At 42.3% G+C, this 19,921-nt stretch overlaps 2 protein-coding genes across 2 annotated transcripts; one reads left to right on the plus strand and one right to left on the minus strand.

The window, feature by feature from the left end:
- Positions 1–665: 665 nt before the first annotated feature.
- Positions 666–2,483, minus strand: LOC108131500 (polyadenylate-binding protein 1-B). Its single transcript, XM_017250399.2, has 3 exons — positions 2,374–2,483; positions 1,591–1,652; positions 666–1,080 (listed from the first exon to the last, which is right to left on the minus strand). Exons 1-3 carry the CDS (start codon positions 2,392–2,394, stop codon positions 819–821), a joined length of 345 nt encoding a protein of 114 aa, XP_017105888.1. The 5' UTR covers positions 2,395–2,483; the 3' UTR covers positions 666–818.
- A 6,487-nt stretch (positions 2,484–8,970) lies between these two features.
- On the plus strand, positions 8,971–19,760 carry LOC108131802 (uncharacterized). The gene is made up of 10 exons (XM_017250863.3): positions 8,971–9,112; positions 9,992–10,127; positions 10,204–11,243; positions 11,334–11,402; positions 14,859–16,049; positions 16,104–16,439; positions 17,914–18,379; positions 18,438–18,643; positions 18,962–19,145; positions 19,203–19,760. Exons 1-10 carry the CDS (start codon positions 8,983–8,985, stop codon positions 19,528–19,530), a joined length of 4,086 nt encoding a protein of 1,361 aa, XP_017106352.2. The 5' UTR covers positions 8,971–8,982; the 3' UTR covers positions 19,531–19,760.
- The last annotated feature ends 161 nt before the right edge of the window (positions 19,761–19,921 follow it).

Raw genomic sequence — 19,921 nt, forward strand, 5'->3', positions numbered from 1 at the left:
ATTCAGTACTTTTAAAGACCTTGAAATGCTTTCCATTTCCTTTAATTAAAACTTGAATTTTTTCAAGGATCAAGCTGTCAACCTCAAGTGGCAATAAAACTAGGAACCTTATGCCATGTTGTCATGTAAAGAGAATGCACCTCGACACGCCCCTATCTTCTAGAATTACTCGAGGAAGGAGTGGAGCCGAGTGACCAGACCGGATCGGAATGGGTAGCCCCTGAATTTCTGAATCTGTATCAAAGTCTGTATCAGGGGGACTGAGCGGAGAGGCAAGCGGTACCGGCAGGAGGGCAGTCGACCTCAGTCGGAGCTGGTCGAGTGAGTGCTTTGTGAAAGTCGTTCTTGCAAAACTTCGGCTTAATTGCCGCCTTCAGGTAGCAGAGCCAAGGTCAAGTGCAACTGCAAATTACAGGGTCTTGCAATGGGATTTACTAATGGGCCAATAATCCAATCGAAACTATCACATTCCCAGGCAAAATTCCAATTCACCTGCCAATCGAACATTTTTGATAATTGGGGTATTGCTCCATATTTGAAATGTTTGTGAAAATATTTCAATCATTTCAATTAGTGAGAAATATTGAGAAATTATAACCTTAATTACAAGAAAAAGATATATTAGCCGATCCAGTTTAAAATCGAAATATAAAGATTTAGGAAACTTTTCTGTTACAGTCGAAATATATTGTTTTTGTTTTATTTACAATCATTAACTTAGACATTTTACAGTATTTACAGGCTTTAGTTGGACTTTAATTGGACTTGCTGAGGTGGTGGTGGGTGGATAATAAAACAGCATTCTTCCCGAGAACGGCTTACAGCCATCCGTGTCCGTGGTGGGAGCCCCAGCCATGGTGATCGTGATGATCATCAAAGACATGATGCACGGGGACCTCCTCATGGTGAACGTGGTGGACTGGGACGGGGATCTCCTCGTGGTGGACATGGTGGACGGGAACGTGCACCTCCTTGTAGACTGGCACTGGCACATGCTTCACCACCGGAACGTGCACCTTCTGCACGTGGTGGTGGTGCACGGTGTGCACTTTGTATGGGACGTGGATTGTGTGGTGCTCGCTGTGCGGACAGAAAGTGAAATCGGTCGGTCAGATTGGCACCTCTCATGGCGTGTTTGTTTCTTTATTTTATTAGCTAATCAGTTGCTTGAACCCTGCGTCTTGGCAGCCAATGGAATTGGCAATTAAGTCGCACAATTATGCGCGCATTACAATGAATTAAATGCCAATCGCAGCCTGTGAAATTCCTAAGCCAAGCCAAGATCGGCTAAGTTCAATGGTATCCGCCGGCCGGCTCAGACTGCGGGGGCCGACGGGCGCCAGCGGTACGTTAAGTGGTACAAGCGTTTTGATTGCTCAATTCGATCGCAATCGAATCGGACACATATATTTTATATACCAGCCGCTCAATCGCAGCGTTTAAAAACCCATGCGATCGCTCGTTAGTTTAGCATAAAGCGGGAAATGACTATTTTTATCGATTCGGTTGGGTTATTTATGGATCGGTTCAGGTGCAAATCGAACTGAGCTACAAATACTTCAGATTCAGATACTAAACTCATAGACTTACTGTTTGCCAAAGAAACCGGGACTGGGAGCGCAGTAGGCCACGGCGAAGAGGGCAACAAAGATCTGAAATGGGGATAAGGAAGCGTTTTAGTCATTTACCAAATTATCTGCAAAATTATTGAGTGAAAAACTTAATAAATATAATTAATTTTTAAAGTGTTTCGAGTTAGATAACTGAATTGTCACGGTTTCCAGAGTGGTGTTATGAAAGAAATATGGTACATAGTTTGTGGAAAAAGAAACAATTATGTGGCATGTTTAAAAAATATAAGCATTGTAAGATGAATATTAAATTAAGATATGTTAGTTAAAAATAGTCAAAGTTTTTAAAAGTTTAGAGTTTGAAAACTTCTTTAAAATGTAAAAAACCCTAAGAACTTTTAAAGTCTTTATGAACTGGTTGGTCTTATTTAGTCTTATGGTCTTATTGGTCTTATTTGAAAAAGTCTTGTTGGTCTTATTTCAAAGGCAAACTAAAATTTTAGTTTATAGTTCTTTTTTCTTTAAAAATAAAGTTTTAAATTTTAAGTTCTTTGGTTTAAACAAATTTAAAAACAATATTTTATATTGAAAAACGTTCAATGCTACATTCTCTTGATGATTTTGTAAAGTTGTTGAATATCCAAGAGGTTTAAATTGTTCATTTTTAAGATTTTTGAAAAACTAAATATTGTTTTCTTTGGTCTCTTTTTAAAACACAAGAATCACTTTTAAGAGATTATACTGGTTAGTCCAAAACCGATTTTCAAAACACATTAAACACCGATATCCTTGCCGCACTTACGAAGGCTTTCAGGGCGGACATGGCTGATATGATTGGCTGATCTCTTCGGCACGGAGCAATACAAAAACCGAACTCTGTCAGGTGGTGACTGATAACCACAGGCTGCGGCTCATCCGTTTTTATACCATGGCTAACAGCGATTGGGCCGACTGCGCTGCACATGAAAGACGTGACGTTGGTGCAGCAGCAGCAGCAGCAACAACAGCGACTGCTGGCTGCTACATGCCATAGCAATGCGAAATCCAACAGCAAAAGCGACAATAGCCATAACAGTGGACTCTGTTGGCCATGTTAATAAATGCGGGCAAAAGCTGTTGACTCCTCTGGCGGCTTCTGTTTAGTTGGGGTCAAGACCCGGCGGAGGGTTAGGCGGGTTGGTGGCGGACTGCCCGGCTGCCGGACCATGCTTCAGTTACTGTACGTATGAATAGTATGTCGCAGACAATCGAACTTTGACTCTTCAGTGCAGATCGTTGATGCTTTGTGTAATACAAGGTAAATTACATTAATTTCATAATCATAATCGCAAGACGACAACTAGTGGAGTGACTAGCTGACTGGATGGCTGTCTTACTGGCTGGTTGGTTAGTTTTTGGGGAAATCATTCCGAGTGAATGACCAAGTAGCACATATATTATTACTGAATGGATCACTTAGCGGCCTTCTACACCGGTCACCACAAAACAAAAGTGAACGTGAGTGAGTCCAAAGTTGTCACGCTAATCCATCCCAGTTGTAGGCCCTTTCGTATCAAATTGGAAGACATCTCAACCGAACGACCTTGAACGGCTTGTTGTTTCTTTTTTTTTTTTGGTAACTGTCGCTGGTGGTGTCAATTAATCGGGTCAGCATGAAAATTACAGGAACACAGTACATGGATGTACCCAAAAAAAAAAAAAAACGAAACAAAACAAAAACCAAATCACGAATCACGTACTCTACGCGATCAACATAAAGCTACGAAGATTCGCAATAAAACGCATTTCGGGCCATTACTTAACCATTGGTAGCACTAATCGGTTCAGGTATCACACGATTTTACGGGAATTCGATTTTCATTTTTGGGTTTTTGGGTTTTGGCGCATTCTATAATGCCCCTGACATAACATTAGCTCCGCCAGATGTTGCAACCAACTGTTGCATGTTGCTGCTGTGCTGTTGTGTTGCATGTTGCTGCGGTACTTCCCTCGACTTTGGCTGTTAAATCAACTGTTAAGAGATTTGTTAACCCAAAGAAGCATGAGATTTTAAAAAGCATAATGTTTTATTTACGTTTTTAAAGCTCTAACAAATGAAAGCCCAACTAACAAAAGCCAACTTCATAAATAAACCATAACAAGCTAAAACAATTTGCTAACAAATGGGTTAAACCATCACTATCACTCGCCTATTTTCATTTCTTTTCGCCAATTTTTTTTTATGGGTGTACTAGTATATGTAGGCCAGTATGTTATTTCTGCGTTTCAGGGCGCCACCACAACCATCCTGCCCCGAAACACAAACCATCAAGCTTGCAGCCGACTTACATACAATCGGCTAACCCGCCCTCCTTGGCCAGCTGAATGTTATTGCATTTGCGGCAAATTGCTCGTTTTAGACATGCCAAATTGCATAATGGTTATTTGTATTTGTGTGATAAATATGCCATGCCTCCAGTGCCACGCCTCCCTGCCTACCCCGTGCAGTCCCTGGAAGCCATGCGTGCCCGGGAGCTAAACAATAATCCCCCCAGTGGCAGCCACTGCGGTGGATGATTACTTTCGCTTTCTGCGAACGCGCCTCGGATCCCGGTCTCGGGATCTGCGCATGCAAATACTTCCTGTTAGGTGAGTTTTGATTTCTGTGAATGTGGACCACACAAAATACTTAGACCAGGTCCAATCAGTGCACAGAGAGAAAGGTTTTACATAAACAAACAATTAAAAATACTTGAAACTTGGTAACTACTAACAGATACATACTTAAGATGACTCTAAAATGGCTTAAGTATTCTTAACTCTCTAGCCTTAGAGCTATGTATTTCTTTCAGTGTATTAGGATATCTACAATCCCCAACACCTGGTCAATATAGTAGACTCAGACTCTGACTCTAACTCTGACTCAGATGCAGATACAGATGAAAACTCAATGGCTCACTCAGCACCAACATGACGTAAAACACGTCAAGTGCTCGTCGTTATGCAGATATACATATGTATGTATGTTGGCCAGGCCAATACTGTCTAATTGGACGGCGAAACATGGCTGGCTGTTCATTTAATTGGTTTAACATGAGCGGACATAAGTCCATAGAGCTTCGGACAAATCGTTTATGATAAAAACTTCAAAACTGATTGATACGAGATAAGTACCTCATAAATCAAGTATACGCTGCGGTAAGCTGTTTACCACAAAAATAGATTATCAATCAAATTATTTATTTAAATATATTATTTGATTTATAAAGGGGAATTAGTTTTTTGTTATATTTTTTGTTTTAAATGCCAGTGTTTTAAATTTATATTGTAAACCAATTAGTGCTTCTTTCCAAGTTGTTAATTGAATTACAAAACTCTAAAGATATACTATGACCCAATACTCTCAGACAGTGTAGTAATTAGGATGATTAGTGAAAGTGGGAAATGTAAAGAGAGTAAAACTATAATCTCTATAGCTTTCCCAAGCTATACCCTGTTAAAACTTAAAATTTTTTATATTATATTTCCTTCTACTTTGCATATCCGTACCAACTCCCTCCACCAAGATGGATGCTTTTGGTACGTGTTGGCCGGAAAGGGCTTCCTGCTGGCCCACAACTGCCAATCAGTTTTTTGACATTAAATTTATTTCGCCCTCGCCGAAATCGTTTACCCAATCGATACGTATTACATGACACGGACCATGGCGGCACCATCGGCATCGGTTTCCTATCGGGTCACCATCGTATCTGCCGCCAATATCTTCAACTTAGACACGACTCGCAACCGAAATTCAAATTGAAATTTTCACGCGGATAGTCTACAGAGTCTCTATGTATATAGATAGATAGAAACGTGGTCAAAGCCTCACCCACTTGGCAGGCGAAAAGCGTCCGCCAAAAGCGCCGATCGCCACCGTGATCGAATGTTTGGTGAATTTTGATTCGCGTCCGATGCGATTTTGGGGCTCTGATAGGGTCGAGGGACAAGTGCCAAGCCAAACGGTTTTTCAGTCCACTCTGATATTTGGAGCAGCCCCCAAAAAATATATCAAAATATTTACAAAAAAAAAACTATTCATTGTGCAATGCGTGTGAATGTCCAAAAATTGTTTGGCTTCTGTTTTGGTCATTTGACTTTTGGCTTTTAGACTGAATAGACTTGAACTGTCTAGGGTGATTTAAAATTAAGGATATCTTTTCAAAAAGTGGGCTTAAAAATATTTTTGCTTATAACAACAACTCCTTCTGAGAAATAAAAGTTAAAAAATTATTTGTTTCAAGAAATAATTGAGTTTCCATTCCTTGATTTCATTTTAAATTATTTAATAAAAGTCGTTGCCTAAATTATGTAAATATTTTTCAAAAGAAATGTTTAATTATCACATTTCTTAGAGTTTTTTTTTTTGGCAAATTCCCTCTACTAATATTTCATTTTATTAATGTCTTAATGCCAAGCCCCTAATGATCATTTTTGAGAGGGGCGTAACTTTTTGTGGCAGTGGCTCAGAATTCTCCAGAGTTCCTGATATGCAAATTAGTTGGCTTAATGAGCTCATCTTTGCCTTCTTGGAGCTCCTGCCTCTGCCGGCTCCAAAGCTGACTCCGACAGCGACTGCGACGCCGGCGTTGGAGTTGATTTTTAAGTCGATGGGCGAAGCGGTGATGAAGAACAACCCCGGCCTGAATTAGACGACGCCAGCGAGCATGACAAGGTCGGCACTTAAAGGTGTCGCCAATTATAAGGCTCACCTGCCACCTGCCCCCTCGCCATCATTTTTGGAGACCATCTCCCCAAAGAGCCTCGCGAGCGTAAGCGTTTTGTGAAAACTCGCTCGAATTAACGCTTGAGCAGTAATCACAGCTACTAAAATCACCCAAAATGCATTTTGTGGCCAGTCTTAGTAGCTGGGGGTGTCCGTTAAAGTTGAATTTCACACCGCTTAGCGGGGCCAACAATGCGGAAAGGAAACTCACTAAGCTCCACCTCGTGGATTCTTGGATTCTCCCGGGGAATGGTTCTGATTCGACTGCTCCACTAATTTCCGACTTCTAGCAGAGAGTTCTGTTCTCTAATTGCATCAAAAGAAGTCCAACACACAATAATCACGAAAATATGATTTTATTCGGATCTTTTTCAGGGTATATTGGTTAAGTAATGAAGTAAGTATTTCTGGGCTTTATTTTTATGTTTTTAAAATGCTTATACATATGTGCTCCAAAATCTGCAGAATTTTATGAACTAAAACTACATATTTTACAGCAAAAAAGTTAAAAGAACGTGACTATTTTTTCACTAAATTATCATAAAACTTTAAAGCTGAAAGAAGTAATGAAATCGTAAACTTTTTAAATACCAACCACTAAAAATGTCATAAAAAAGGGTTTACAAGAATCATTTTACAGTCGAGGAAATGGTTATAGTTAACTTTATAAAAAAATATATAATAATAGAAAACTATATTGGAAAGAGCATTTGAAGTGCATGAAACTTTTAAATTTTTTTCTTTTTGTTACAATTTTATGTTTAAAAATTTTCGAGAGTCATTGCCAGCTATAGGGGAAGGGGACTTTTGAGGAAAATCCGACGAACCCCCAAGCAGATATTTTTGTATCTTTGCACCCGGATCCCCCCACTGGCCCAAGTCTCAAGTGGGCGCAGCGTAGGTAATGCTAATGATGATAATGATGATGACGATCTCCAGAGCCAAGCTCCAGCGCCTCCTAGCGCCTCACTTCCAAACACTTTACCGGCGCTGGCTCACCTGAGCTCCCATCTAAATAAACAACTGAATTACACTAAGAAAAAAAGGGTGAGAGTTTAGGGAAATGGACCCTTAAAGCATAAATTAGAAAACTGGGTTCTTAAAAATATTTTGAATACAAAAAGATTTCTTTGACTTTGAAAAACGTTTTTGAAAAATTGTTGAAAAAGTTTTTGAAATTTTTTTTAAAATTTTTATCTAAAGTGTACCAAAAACAAAATACAAAGAGAGATGCTAGGTGGGCTCTGCCACTGCCACAGCCTCTGCCGGCGGCGCTGCCACAGCACTGTCGCGTCTGCGCCGCTTTCTGCTCTTCCGATGAGTTTCGAACACAACTAAATCAGAATTTTATTCAGTTTCAATTGTTTAGCGAGTGCGGATCGGCGACGAGTGCGAACGGCGACGCAGCGAAAACAAACCAAACGAAACGGCCTAAAAGTGAATTAAACTAAAATAACAAAAAAACTAAAAAAAAGCCATAACAAATAAAGCTAAAGCTAAACCAGAAACTAAAAAAAAAAGAACCGAAAAAAACTTAATTGAAACTAGGTGTGTGAAGAGTTGCTTTCTTAATGTCATTAGCCGAAATTTTGGGGAGATTTGGAGATTTTGCAAAGTGTCAAAGCGAAACGGAAACTCCCGTTATATTCGCTACATTTCCCAGCTTAATTTCCCTCGGCAAGCGGAAAGCCTCTTGCCCCAAATCGTGTTCCAAAAGAAAGTCGAATGGCGAAAATAGCAACGATTTTTCCTCCAGAAAAAAAGTAGACATTTTTATAGAAGTATTCTTTTGCCTGTCAGCTTTTAATTAATCACTAAAGTTTTTTTTTCCCAAGCCTCGTTTTTTGGCAGCTAACAAAAAAAAACTATAAAAAAATTATATTATTATTGTTTCTGGGGATTACTTGATGGCATTGCGATGACAAATGCTGGATTTACGCATTGATGAGCACTTTGTCATTAGAATTTTTAATTATCGGACAACTTCAAAACTTAGGAGTACGAGAGAAAGGTCATAGGTAGTGCTGGTGGTGTGCACTGAACTCTGACGTCATCGGCGTCTGTAAGAAGGCCTGAAGAGTTTGGCAACGCTTGGTTGGTCAGGTTATTGACTCCCCCACCCCACCCATCATAATTATGTAGAGACGGTGTCTTCCGCAACCGCAGAATCATTTCTCATGCTCTCCCTCTCTAATCCACTGTCTCGCTCTTTGCCCGAACCCATAAATAAAGCAGATCTTGGCTCATTTTTAACGATCTGCATATTTTGGCAACATAATTAACGGTGAAAAGAATGTGAAAAGTAGCGAATCGTAACGCGAAAGCCAAAGAAAATAAAAATACAAAGATACAGAAACAAAAAACAATCAGAAGAAACAAAGCTTTAAACACGCGACTGCAAAGAAAGGCGGAAGAAAGAGCAGAAGGTTTCTACGCGCGAAGACCCGATCGCCGTCTCTCAGTTCGCAATCTTCCGTCCATCCCATCGGTGCCTCGAGCAATTCTTCTGGCCGAAAGTCCGTCCCAGTGAAACCGCCGATAATGCCCAAGGGAAGTGCTAACAAGCGAGCCAAGTGAGAGCCCGTCCTAAAAGAAAGCTCAAACGGATATTGGACATATCCGATCCAATATATCATACCTATCCACACCACCAAAAAAAAAATAGAAATGATTGCGATTAGCGATCATAATTTCGGGTGGCGATTAAAGTGCCTGCTGCTCGCATTTCACCTGATCAGTACCTGGGATTCCACATCAGCATTGACCGTCGACAATCAATTGGTCTCGGCACGCAATGGTAAGTTAACTTGTTGGCAGGGGAGGTTTGGGAAAGTAAGGGGTATTAAAGGCTTTTTAATATTTAAATAAATAGAGATATAAAAAATGCAGCATGCACTAAAGTTTTCAATAAAAGTTAATAGTTTTCATAAACAATTGGTCATTACTGGCCTTAATAGGTTTCTTTTATTAGAATTCATATATTTTTATGTTTATGTTTGGGAAAACATATAATAACATATGTAATTATACAAAAACAATCGTTACAAAAGAATAAAAAACTTTAACCTTTTGAGATTTTTTCATAAAATTGTGAAGGAGTTCTATAAACCATTCTAAAGTTCTTATAACTTTAGAACTTCAGAAAACTTTGGATACTTAACACTCTAATCCCAACTAATTTATTCAATTTTTGGGTTAATTATTATTAAAATGAGATAATTTCTTCGAAAAAGATCATGTCCATCTAATGACCATATGCTGGGGGCCAATCCATCAAGCATGGCACTCTGTTTTGTTTATGATATTTGACCTTTTTGAATTATTCATGTACTGGCCAAAAAGGAAAATTCTATGGGTCGGCGACGGGTTAATACCAGTCAACTGCGTCCCAACGGCACGCAAACTTAATAAAAATTCAAATTCAAATCCATATGGAGAACAAAGAGCGCCAACAATTGGATAGAGACAATTGCAGAGTCAATAAAACTAACCTACCGTAGAGTGGACGAAGTGGAGCAGCCAGCAGCCAGTTTTTGGTGGCCTTGAAAGTGCAAGTGGGTGACGTAATAGTTACCCAGGCGACGGGGCATGGTGTTGTAGGGGGAGGGTGTTGCTTAACTGGCAGGTGAACCTTTTGTAATGCAACTCTATTTTATTTTGCATCTTACATCGACAGACTGCTTCGAACGGATCGCATTGGAGGCGATGCTGCCATTTGAGAAGACCTTCCGCACCGAAGACACCAACTCGCTGAAGATGTGCAAGGAGAAGTGCCTCCAGGCGGGGGAGAAGTGTCAGGCCATCTCGTTCGGGTGAGCTGTCACTTGTTGATTGCCCAATTTTTAAGTTGTTTATCTACATATACAATGTATCTGTATTTTTTTGCAGTGTTCATCGACGCGGAAACGGCACATGTCAATTGTCATCGGAGCAGTACGGCTCGGGGGGCGGCGGGCGGCCGGGGGGCGTGATTTTCGATCCCGACTTTGATCTGTACACGCGCAAGACAAACTGCTTCGACTTGAGCGACAATTCGATTGGCCCCGGACCCCTGCCCATCCCGGGTCCCAGTCCCATCTCGCCTGGGCCGACACCGGTGGATCTGCCCAATCGCCCTCTGGACGTGGGCAATACCCCGGTGTTGGTGGTCAACCCAACACCCCACACGGATGGGCCACGTCCGCCGCCCTCCCTCGGGCCACCCACGCCCTCGCTGGGGCCGCCCGCTGGTGTGGGCGATCGCCTGTACTTCTCGCACGATCTGTATCCGCTTTACAAGTATCCCACCCTGTACGAGCCCAACTATCCGGCTCCGAACGAAGAGGTCTACATACCAGGTGGCTATGCGTCCAATGTCCCGGAAGTGGACGAACGCTATCGACCCCAGTATGGCCCGTCGGAGGATGAGGGGCCACGACCCACGCCGCATGGTCCTCCTAGGCCAATATTTGGGTTGGGCTATGGCAATGGTTATAGCTATGGTGCTCCGGAGAGATATACTCCTCCAACATTAAGGCCACCCAGTGGGTCTTCCGAGGAAAGGCCCAGTTATGCGGCCAGGCCACCTCGACCCACCGCCGATCGTCCTGATTATCCGCCAGGGCCACCGCCACGTCCCTATGAAAGCTCCACACCATCCACCTACGGACCACGCCCAAGTCCCACCTATGATCCGCATCGTGAACCACGACCGGACTACACCAATCGTCCGGATCCACCACCGCAAGCGCCCCACGATGGGTACGGCATGAACGGACCGTCAGCACGCCCTCCACCACCCTATGGAGGTTCTCCGCCTCCACCAAGGGACGAGTACGTCCGCCGGAATGGAAGTGCCATGCGTCCCGGAGACGGATACGGAGGCTATGATGATGACAAGAGCATAGCCACCTATTTTAACCCTGATGATTTTATGCAAGGAGGCAATAGTAAGTGGTTGAAACTGAGATTAGTTTTTAAAATGGGTTCTTAAATATTTAAATTACAATCTAATGTAAACCCCCCTTTCTAATTTTCAGGACGTCCCATGTCTGGGGACAGGGACCGGGATCGGGATCGCCTTGGTTACCCCATGGACGAACTGAAAGGTGAGTAATTCCACAAAATATCCGGTTTTAAGTGACCCTTATTCCCGAAATAATTCCTGGATTCGTTCTATCCCCTAAATATCCCAATAACCCTACAAGACCATAGAACAGAAAATGACACGGGTCACTTAAAAGGTGTTGCATCAACTAAATCTAGATTCTAGAGCTAACATGGCGCACAACTAAAACTCATTAGCTTTTGGGGCGAGCTGACAGATGACGGACGGTCGATTGACCCACATTCCGTCGCTTTTATTTGCGTAACAAAACTAAACCCATTAGTCGGGCATAATGCTCATCGGATCTGGTCTGTTGTGGTGGAGTTGGATGAGTGGGTGGGTGGGTCGGTGAGTGGGTAGGTGGTTGCAGTAAACATTAGTATTATTCGCATTCGCATACAAACTCGTACAATAATTGTAAAATACAGCCAAAAGCTCCGAAACTAACCCACTCGCGAACGGTATACTACATTATTCCGTGGCCAAAGTTTTTGATAAATGGCGGGAGTAGCTTAATAGACATGAAAATTTAGGTCTTCCTAGAATTTAGTAATACCTTTAGTTTCTAGGGTAACCAGACATTTTTTATTTCAGATTGAATAATTCAGTCTTTAAGTTTCAGACATAATTAAAAGGAAGTATCTCTGTATAAGAACTTGTTAGTCTTTAGACTATACCATAGTACTCTGTTTAGTTTATCCAATACATGTATTCTTTTTTTAATTTCGTTGTCAAGGCCCCCATTGAAGTAATATGATCTCATTGTTTTACAAAAGAAATTGAGTTGTCAAGTGCAGAAGATTTATGACATTTCTGAAATTAGTTAGACCAAGCCAGATCATCAAAGAACGATTTGTATTTTGATTTCGACTCAACTTCCTTTCGAGTTTTCCAAGTGTGACGAAGTGGAGTACATGAACCCGGCGGGTGGTGCTCCGGCCGTTGCCGGTGACATAAGCCATGCCCTATACTATATGCCAAAAGGCAAAGAGAATCCAAGTTCAAATGCCAAACTTGATGACGTTGTCGCAATTAATTATGTGTGTTTTCCGACTTGGCGTGTTGCTAGTTAGTTAGTTACTTAGTTAGATTTGCGTTTATTTGGCGTGGGACAGATCGTAATTTACACTTGAAGATTGGGATACAATTCTCTTTTCGAGGCGGAAGCGTTCTTAGCTCACACCATATTAAAATACGATTTCTGTTTTTATTCTTAATTTTTTTTTTGGCTTTTTACGGAGTTGTGCAAGATCAGAATGGAACGGAATTGAGTTGAACTGCACTCTGTATGCACACACTCCTCCGGCACTCATTGTATGCAAATGGAGAACACGGAGCCAGTGCACAAAAACATAGAAACCACCCACATTTGTGGTTTCAGCTCATAGCCTCACCACCAACCGGCCAACCGACCACCTGACAGCAGTGACATTGATTCAGAAACGGAAATGCGCTCAAGTTGTCTGGTTGCTGGTGAAGGGGGTGTGGTATGGAAGTTCTGGGGCGGCTGAGATGATCGATGGTCAGATATCTATGGTCAGGTTCGATGGGGAAATAGTAATAAAAAATCAGTTAATACCATAACGAGTTACAACATTTTTTATGTTCAAGAAAAACGAAAGACTTAAGCAAAAAACTTGAATTTTTTAAAACAAAAAAAGGATTACTTTTGATAGGCTGCATTAATATACTTAAAAGTTTATGTTTAACCTGAAAATATATATATTTTTTTTAATTCTCTACCAGAAATTTAATTATCCGAATTAATTTTTATGATTTTCACAAAGATTTATATTTTTCATTAATTACATTGTGAGACTCTTCAAGACCTAACCCTGATCTACATGCCAAATTATAAGAAGCTAATCTAGCCATAATTCAACTTAATATGCCTATGATTTATTCGGTTAACTGTTTAGTTTTCCTAGTATCTCATTAAACTCGCTCTTATTGAAACGGAATTATAAGACTCGCTTCGTGTTGCGGCATCCTTGAGCGAGGTCTGGAAACGCTTGGCTGCTCCCATCAGCATCATCGCATCTCCCAGTGATCTGTACCCTCGTATTTTCATCTGAATCATCGACCAAGATAGGTATCTTCTACCGAAAAAAAAATGAAAAAATGCAAAGCATATACAGCAAACACCCATTAAACCGCAGACCCAAGGCTTCGGATGAACCGAGAGCGTTTGGTGGACCCGGTAGATCGGGAGATGTTCGAGATTTCCGAGTTCAAGCCCGAGCGAAAAGCTCGTCGCTTTTCTAAACGTAAAAGCTCGAAAACTTGCCCGATTTTTCTAATGCCGTATAAAACCGCAAGCTTGACCATAGCCGCTGTTCATTCGCGATTAGAATCGCCAGCGCTGCGCGTCAAAAATCGTCCGTCCGGAAATTTCGTGTTCGGGTATCCGTGTCCTGTGTGAGAGCAGTACGGCAATGTTGGCCCATTGTTTCAAGAGCTTGACATTGCACAGAAATTAATTAGCCCAGAACGTCAAATTTAGCAATTACGTAACCGCGTTAAATCGTTTTAGAACAATAAACTCCCTCCCCCAAAATGCGGATTACCTGTCTGTTACTGTCGCTTCTATTTTGTGGCGTTGCTGACAACGAATCAAAATTTGTTAGTCCTACGCGGCACAGCGATCTCAGTAGCACCATCATCATTGTGGAGGATGCCAAAGGTAAGGGGCTAATTTGTATAGGTCTTCGGCTTATAGGTCATTCCACTTGGAGGCTTAGTTCTTGGCCGCACTTTAAACCAAAAAGCGGAGTGCGTATTAAAGTAATTTGCATAATTTCCATCGTTGTCGTTGGCGGTGGCGATGGCGTCGGCGTTCTGCGTGAAAAACACCAACGTCTCGGCTAGCAATTTTCCCGGAGATAATCTCTGATGAAGTACACGGCAGCCAACATGACTCGAACATAATTTACTCAAACGGCAGCGGATGTGCCGCGAAAATACATACAACATCGAAAAACAACTCGACCCATAACTGAAACAGAAACAAGACTTGGACATAAATGCACTTGAAAAAATAATTGGAAAATTTAAGGTATAGGTAAATTATTTTAATTAAAACATGCTACATGGAAAAGTAGCTTCTTCCGTTCTTTATTTCCAACTAGTTATTGTTTAAAGTTGGTAATTCCATTTTAATATTTTTAAAAGAGGTTCCTCGTGTTCAGATTACCAAGGAAAATGTTTGGCCAAAAGTATTTAATGTTGGGAATCTGTAAACTTCAAGTTTTGAATGCCATTATTTTTTGTTTTTTTTTGGAAGACCTTTTCCAACACCCATGAGGTAACCCAGCCCCGATCTTGGGTTCTGGCCTCGCTTCACTGACTTCGAACGTTGAATGCTTGAATTTTTTTCCAATCTTTTTTTTTGTGGCCACAATTGCGTAAGACGCAGCATCTGCAACTGCAACTACCCATTGATCTCCCTTTTTTTTAGCCTGTTTCCGGCGAGTCCTGGCCGGAAAGCGAATAGCACCGCACTGGGTGCGTCGCTCCATTTCCTGTGAACGAGTAGAGGAGTGCATGCGGGAGTGCGGCCGGGAGAGGCGCTTCATGTGTGAAGGTTTTAACTACCGGCTGGATCCTTCAGGTCATGGGCAGGGCGACTGCGAACTGGTGGAGATGCCGCTGGCCCAGATGGACCTCTACTCCAGTCCGGATCGTCGGGATGCCAACCTGCTCCGTCATCCGGATTATGACTACTATGAAAGGGATCGTAATGCACCCTCTACCTGCAGACGAAATGCTTGCCAGGATTGCTCCAAAGGACCAATAAGCAGTCAGCCAGTGTATTTCAAGCCCAGTGGAGGTGGAGGTTATGGAGACAGGGACAGGGATCGTGATCGTGATCAGTATAGACCACCGATCAGTACTGCAGTGGATCATTATCGTGGTCCTTCGGGTCCTTCAAGCGGCTCGTATGAACACCGACCTCCCTTCTCAGCGGAATTCCATGGATCACACAGCTCCTCTTCCTCCTCATCATCCTATGAGTTCTCCTCGCATGGCTCTGGTGCCAGTTCGGGTTCCAGTTCCGGCTATTTTGGTCACACCCCGCCCAGCAGTTTTGGCGGAGATCATCCCTATATAGATCGACACGATCCGCCGCACTATCGGCCCGGAAGACCCGATCGTTGGGAGACTCTACCTAGTAGCTCTGGTTACGACAGCTCCGCTTATAGGCCACCACGTCCAGAAACGGATCGCATTGACAAGTACCGACCTCCGTTCAGGCCGGGACCTGACTTCTCGCCCTACCGCCCACCAAGTCGACCATCGCACAATTATCTGGACCGCGACGGAGCAGGTCCGCCGGGAGCACCGGGTCCGTACAAGAAGCCTAATAAGTTTGTTCCATATTTGATCGGTGGCGAGGATAATTGGGGTCATTACGGTGGAAGCTACGGCGGCAGCAGCAAGCACTCCTCCTCATCGTCCTCCTCTTATTGGGGACTAAGTGAGTCGCAGCGTCGCAAGGACCAGCAGGACTTTAATTACTTCCAGCTTGGAGGCCCCCATCGTGATTCCAATTCTGTGCTTAGCTATCCGGGATCTGGCTATGAAGATGATTACCCAAGACGCCGCAACGACTATCGTCAGCAGTGGACTAGGAGACCAGGACCAGATGGTAAGAAAAAAAAATTAAAAACCTTACAGAAAAATTAATCTAAAATCTTTATAGAATGCTCGGCAAAGACCAGCGAGGGCTTCCGTTTACACAAAACTGCCGTAAAACATGCCTACAATGTGCCCACGTTGACGGAATGTGAACGCCTCTGCTCGGATCAGCGTCCCAGCTTTATTTGCCACACCTTTAGTTACCGATACAACCAGGCAGGACGGGACAACTGCATGCTCTGTGACCGACCAATCAACATGCTGGACTACTACGTGGACATCGAGCCGGATCGCGACTATGACATCTACTCCATGGCGGATGACATGGATGTGTGCCGGCAGCCACCACGTCGTCATGATACGGGACCTACCACCGCTCTTTCGGATCCCAGAAATGCACGTAAGTCTATTTTAATTCAACAATTTTAGGAAAGGAAAGAGGAAAAATCAAAGGAAAGATCCATTAGATGCTTAAGCTATATCTTTGGCAATATCTATCAGATTCATAAGCGGGATACCTTAAACGATTTGTAGATCGATTCTCTATCAATCTGCATCAAAATCTGAAAACAAAATATTTTTTAGATTTTTTGTCAAAATTTCTATAGGACCCCTTTCAGAAATGTGGAAAATGCATGGGGGACAATATGGCACACTGCGAAAGCTGTATCTTTGGCAATATCTATCAGATTCATAAGCGGAATATCTTAAACGATTTGTAGATCGATTCTCTATCAATCTGCATCAAAATCTGAAAACAAAATATTTTGTAGATTTTTTGTCAAAATTTCTATAGGACCCCCTTCAGAAATGTGGAAAATGCATGGGGGGACAATATGGCACACTGCGAAAGCTGTATCTTTGGCATTATCTATCAGATTCATAAGCGGGATACCTTAAACGATTTGTGGATCGATTCTCTATCAATCTGCATCAAAATCTGAAAACAAAATATTTTTTATATTTTTTGTCAAAATTTCTATAGGACCCCTTTCAGAAATGTGGAAAATGCATGGGGGACAATATGGCACACTGCGAAAGCTGTATCTTTGGCAATATCTATCATATTCATAAGCGGAATACCTTAAACGATTTGTATATCGATTCTCTATCAATCTGCATCAAAATCTGAAAACGAAATATTTTTTATATTTTTTGTCAAAATTTCTATAGGACCCCCTTCAGAAATGTGGAAAATGCATGGGGGGACAATATGGCACACTGCGAAAGCTGTATCTTTGGCAATATCTATCAGATTCATAAGCGGGATACCTTAAACGATTTGTAGATCGATTCTCTATCAATCTGCATCAAAATCTGAAAACAAAATATTTTTTATATTTTTTGTCAAAATTTCTATAGGACCCTCTTCAAAATTTTGGAAAATGCATGGGGGGACAATATGGCACACTGCGAATGCTGTATCTTTGGCAATATCTATCAGATTCATAAGCGGGATACCTTAATCGATTTGTAGATCGATTCTCTATCAATCTGCATCAACATCTGAAAATAAAATATTTTTTATATTTTTTGTCAAAATTTCTATAGGACCCCTTTCAGAAATGTGGAAAATACATGGGGGACAATATGGCACACTGCGAAAGCTGTATCTTTGGCAATATCTATCAGATTCATAAGCGGGATACCTTAAACGATTTGTAGATCGATTCTCTATCAATCTGCATCAAAATCTGAAAACAAAATATTTTTTATACTTTTTGTCAAAATTTCTATAGGACCCCCTTCAGAAATTTTAAAAATGCATGGGGCGACAATATGGCACCCTGAAATGTCTATATATCGCTAATGTTCATATTATCTGTGTGTTTTCCATTTACTTTAATCCCTTCATTTGAATCTACTCTCATTAGAATGCTTCTTCCGTGCCATCGATGCCACACGGTTCTTCAAGTCCATTGTTCGTGATTCGCTAACCGTGCGATCCGTCGGAGAATGCGAGATGGAGTGCATCCGGTCAACGAAGTTCACCTGCCGAGCCTTCGCCTTCCGGTATGGCCAACAGAGGCATGCTGGAGTGATCGACAATTGCCAGCTGAGCGATTGGCCAGTGCGGGACATGGACAAGGAGCGTCATCTCATCCTGGATGCCGCCTTTGATATATTTGAGAGAGCCAGCTATGGCCATGGCTGTGAAATCCAGCCCATTGTAGATGAAAAGCACAAGAAACTTTGCTATTTGGGCTATGGATCACCCGCTAGATTACTTCCTCCGGCCATCAAGAAGGTTATATCTGTGCCCTCGGAAATGGCCTGCAAGAAGGAGTGTATTCGTTTCCGGGATACGACTCCCTTCAAATGTTTTGCTTTTAGTTATGGGTAAGCGAAAAGAAACATTTTGTGTTTAATTAACTGCTAAAAGCTGTACTTTATCCAGCTCCCGTGCCAGTTCCTTTAATTGCGAGCTCTCAGATCTGGATCAGACAGAACTTAAACTGGATGTCCACTATACACACACCAAGGACCGTGACTTCTGGCTGTTTGCCTGGAATCCCTTCGACTGGACTTGCCGGGACAAGGTCAACACCATTGGGGGATCGCGGGTCAATAATGACCGGCGCATGGACATCTTCCGGGAACCGGGTAAACTCAACCTACTAACCTGTTGCACCTCGATCCAAGTGTAAATAACCGGATAACTGCTGCGGTTTTAGTATTAATTGTGTATTATTAGAATTTAATATAAATATTTAGTTTGTAGCGGAGAATGTGTTTTGTGTGTAAATAACGTTTACTACTAGCATGTACAGTTGCCCCCAATCCCAGGCCAAAACAAAAGACGAATCCTCCAAATTACTAACCAGCTAGAATCAGTTTGCATGCCACCGATTACCCCACGATACCCAAAACGATAAACAAATCTTCCATGACCCCACTAAATCCGCTTCTTGTCTGCTAAAGGCGACGTGGCCTGGCGCCACTACACCGTATCCGGCAAGCCCTGCCGCCGGAGCAGCCCCTGCGAGAAGAATCTGGTAACGGGATTCTATTCTTGCGAGACGGATGCAGCCGAGGTGGGATCCTGGGACTACTGCTGCAAGGCGGACCATCCCTGCGGCTACAGTCGGGGCTTTGATTATCCATGGTATGTAAATAAGGAGAACTCTAAAATGTAATTATATAAATTTTAATCTCAAACCAGGTGCTTTGTTGGCGATGAGCCCGATCAGTGGCGCAAGTGCAGCGATCGTTACTTCCCCGGGAAGAATAGCACTCAGCCCGGATCCGTCCACAGCGTAACCCACTCCCATTTGTCCCAGCCCAGTAGCAAGGAGAAACAGAAGCATCCACAGCAAGCAGCGGCGGCCAGTAGTGAGTACAGCCAACATCCTCCGAGGCCCGGAGGACTCCAGAGCCTCAGCGACTTTGCCGCCGCCCGCCTGTGGCCCGTGACCTATCTGTACAGTGAGGGCCCGCCCAATGCCACCGAGTTCAGCAACTTTGTCGACTGCAACAAGGAGTCGTGCTAGTAGTACGCTAATATCTTTAGATCCGTAGACCTTTAAGAATTACGTATATAATATAAATATGTACAATAGAATCGACGAACCCCGAAAAAAATCCCAAGCAGATGTACTCGAGCCGCATTGTTTTGTGATCATCATTGAGATTGGATAAACCATTGTCATCATTGAATCAAGCAAACCCAATTAACTTATTAACTTAACTCCCCCGAATGCCGACTGCATGGATCTTAATGACAGCTTGCGTGCAGGCATTTTTTCTACCTATAAGCAGAATTGTATGTATTATTAATAAAATTAGTTTTTACAAAAAAATTTGGCCGCAATTATTTCTTGTGTATGTTGTTTATTTATTCTTTGAAATTACAATTGCGGTTTATTCAAGTAAATTTTCTAC

Source organism: Drosophila bipectinata, chromosome 2R (genome assembly GCF_030179905.1).
Source record: "Drosophila bipectinata strain 14024-0381.07 chromosome 2R, DbipHiC1v2, whole genome shotgun sequence".
NCBI classification, from domain to species: domain Eukaryota; kingdom Metazoa; phylum Arthropoda; class Insecta; order Diptera; family Drosophilidae; genus Drosophila; species Drosophila bipectinata.

Excerpts from the sequence above, each read along its gene's own strand:
- LOC108131500 (XM_017250399.2), bottom strand. The coding sequence starts at position 2,394 with ATGTCCGCCCTGAAAGCCTTC. Across the intron at positions 1,653-2,373 it reads TGTCCGCCCTGAAAGCCTTC|ATCTTTGTTGCCCTCTTCGC; the intron begins GTAAGTGCGGCA and ends TCCCCATTTCAG. Across the intron at positions 1,081-1,590 it reads CCCGGTTTCTTTGGCAAACA|CGAGCACCACACAATCCACG; the intron begins GTAAGTCTATGA and ends CTGTCCGCACAG.
- LOC108131802 (XM_017250863.3), top strand. The coding sequence starts at position 8,983 with ATGATTGCGATTAGCGATCATAATTTCGGGTGGCGATTAAAGTGCCTG. Across the intron at positions 11,244-11,333 it reads TTTTATGCAAGGAGGCAATA|GACGTCCCATGTCTGGGGAC; the intron begins GTAAGTGGTTGA and ends TCTAATTTTCAG. Across the intron at positions 18,644-18,961 it reads GGACATCTTCCGGGAACCGG|GCGACGTGGCCTGGCGCCAC; the intron begins GTAAACTCAACC and ends TGTCTGCTAAAG.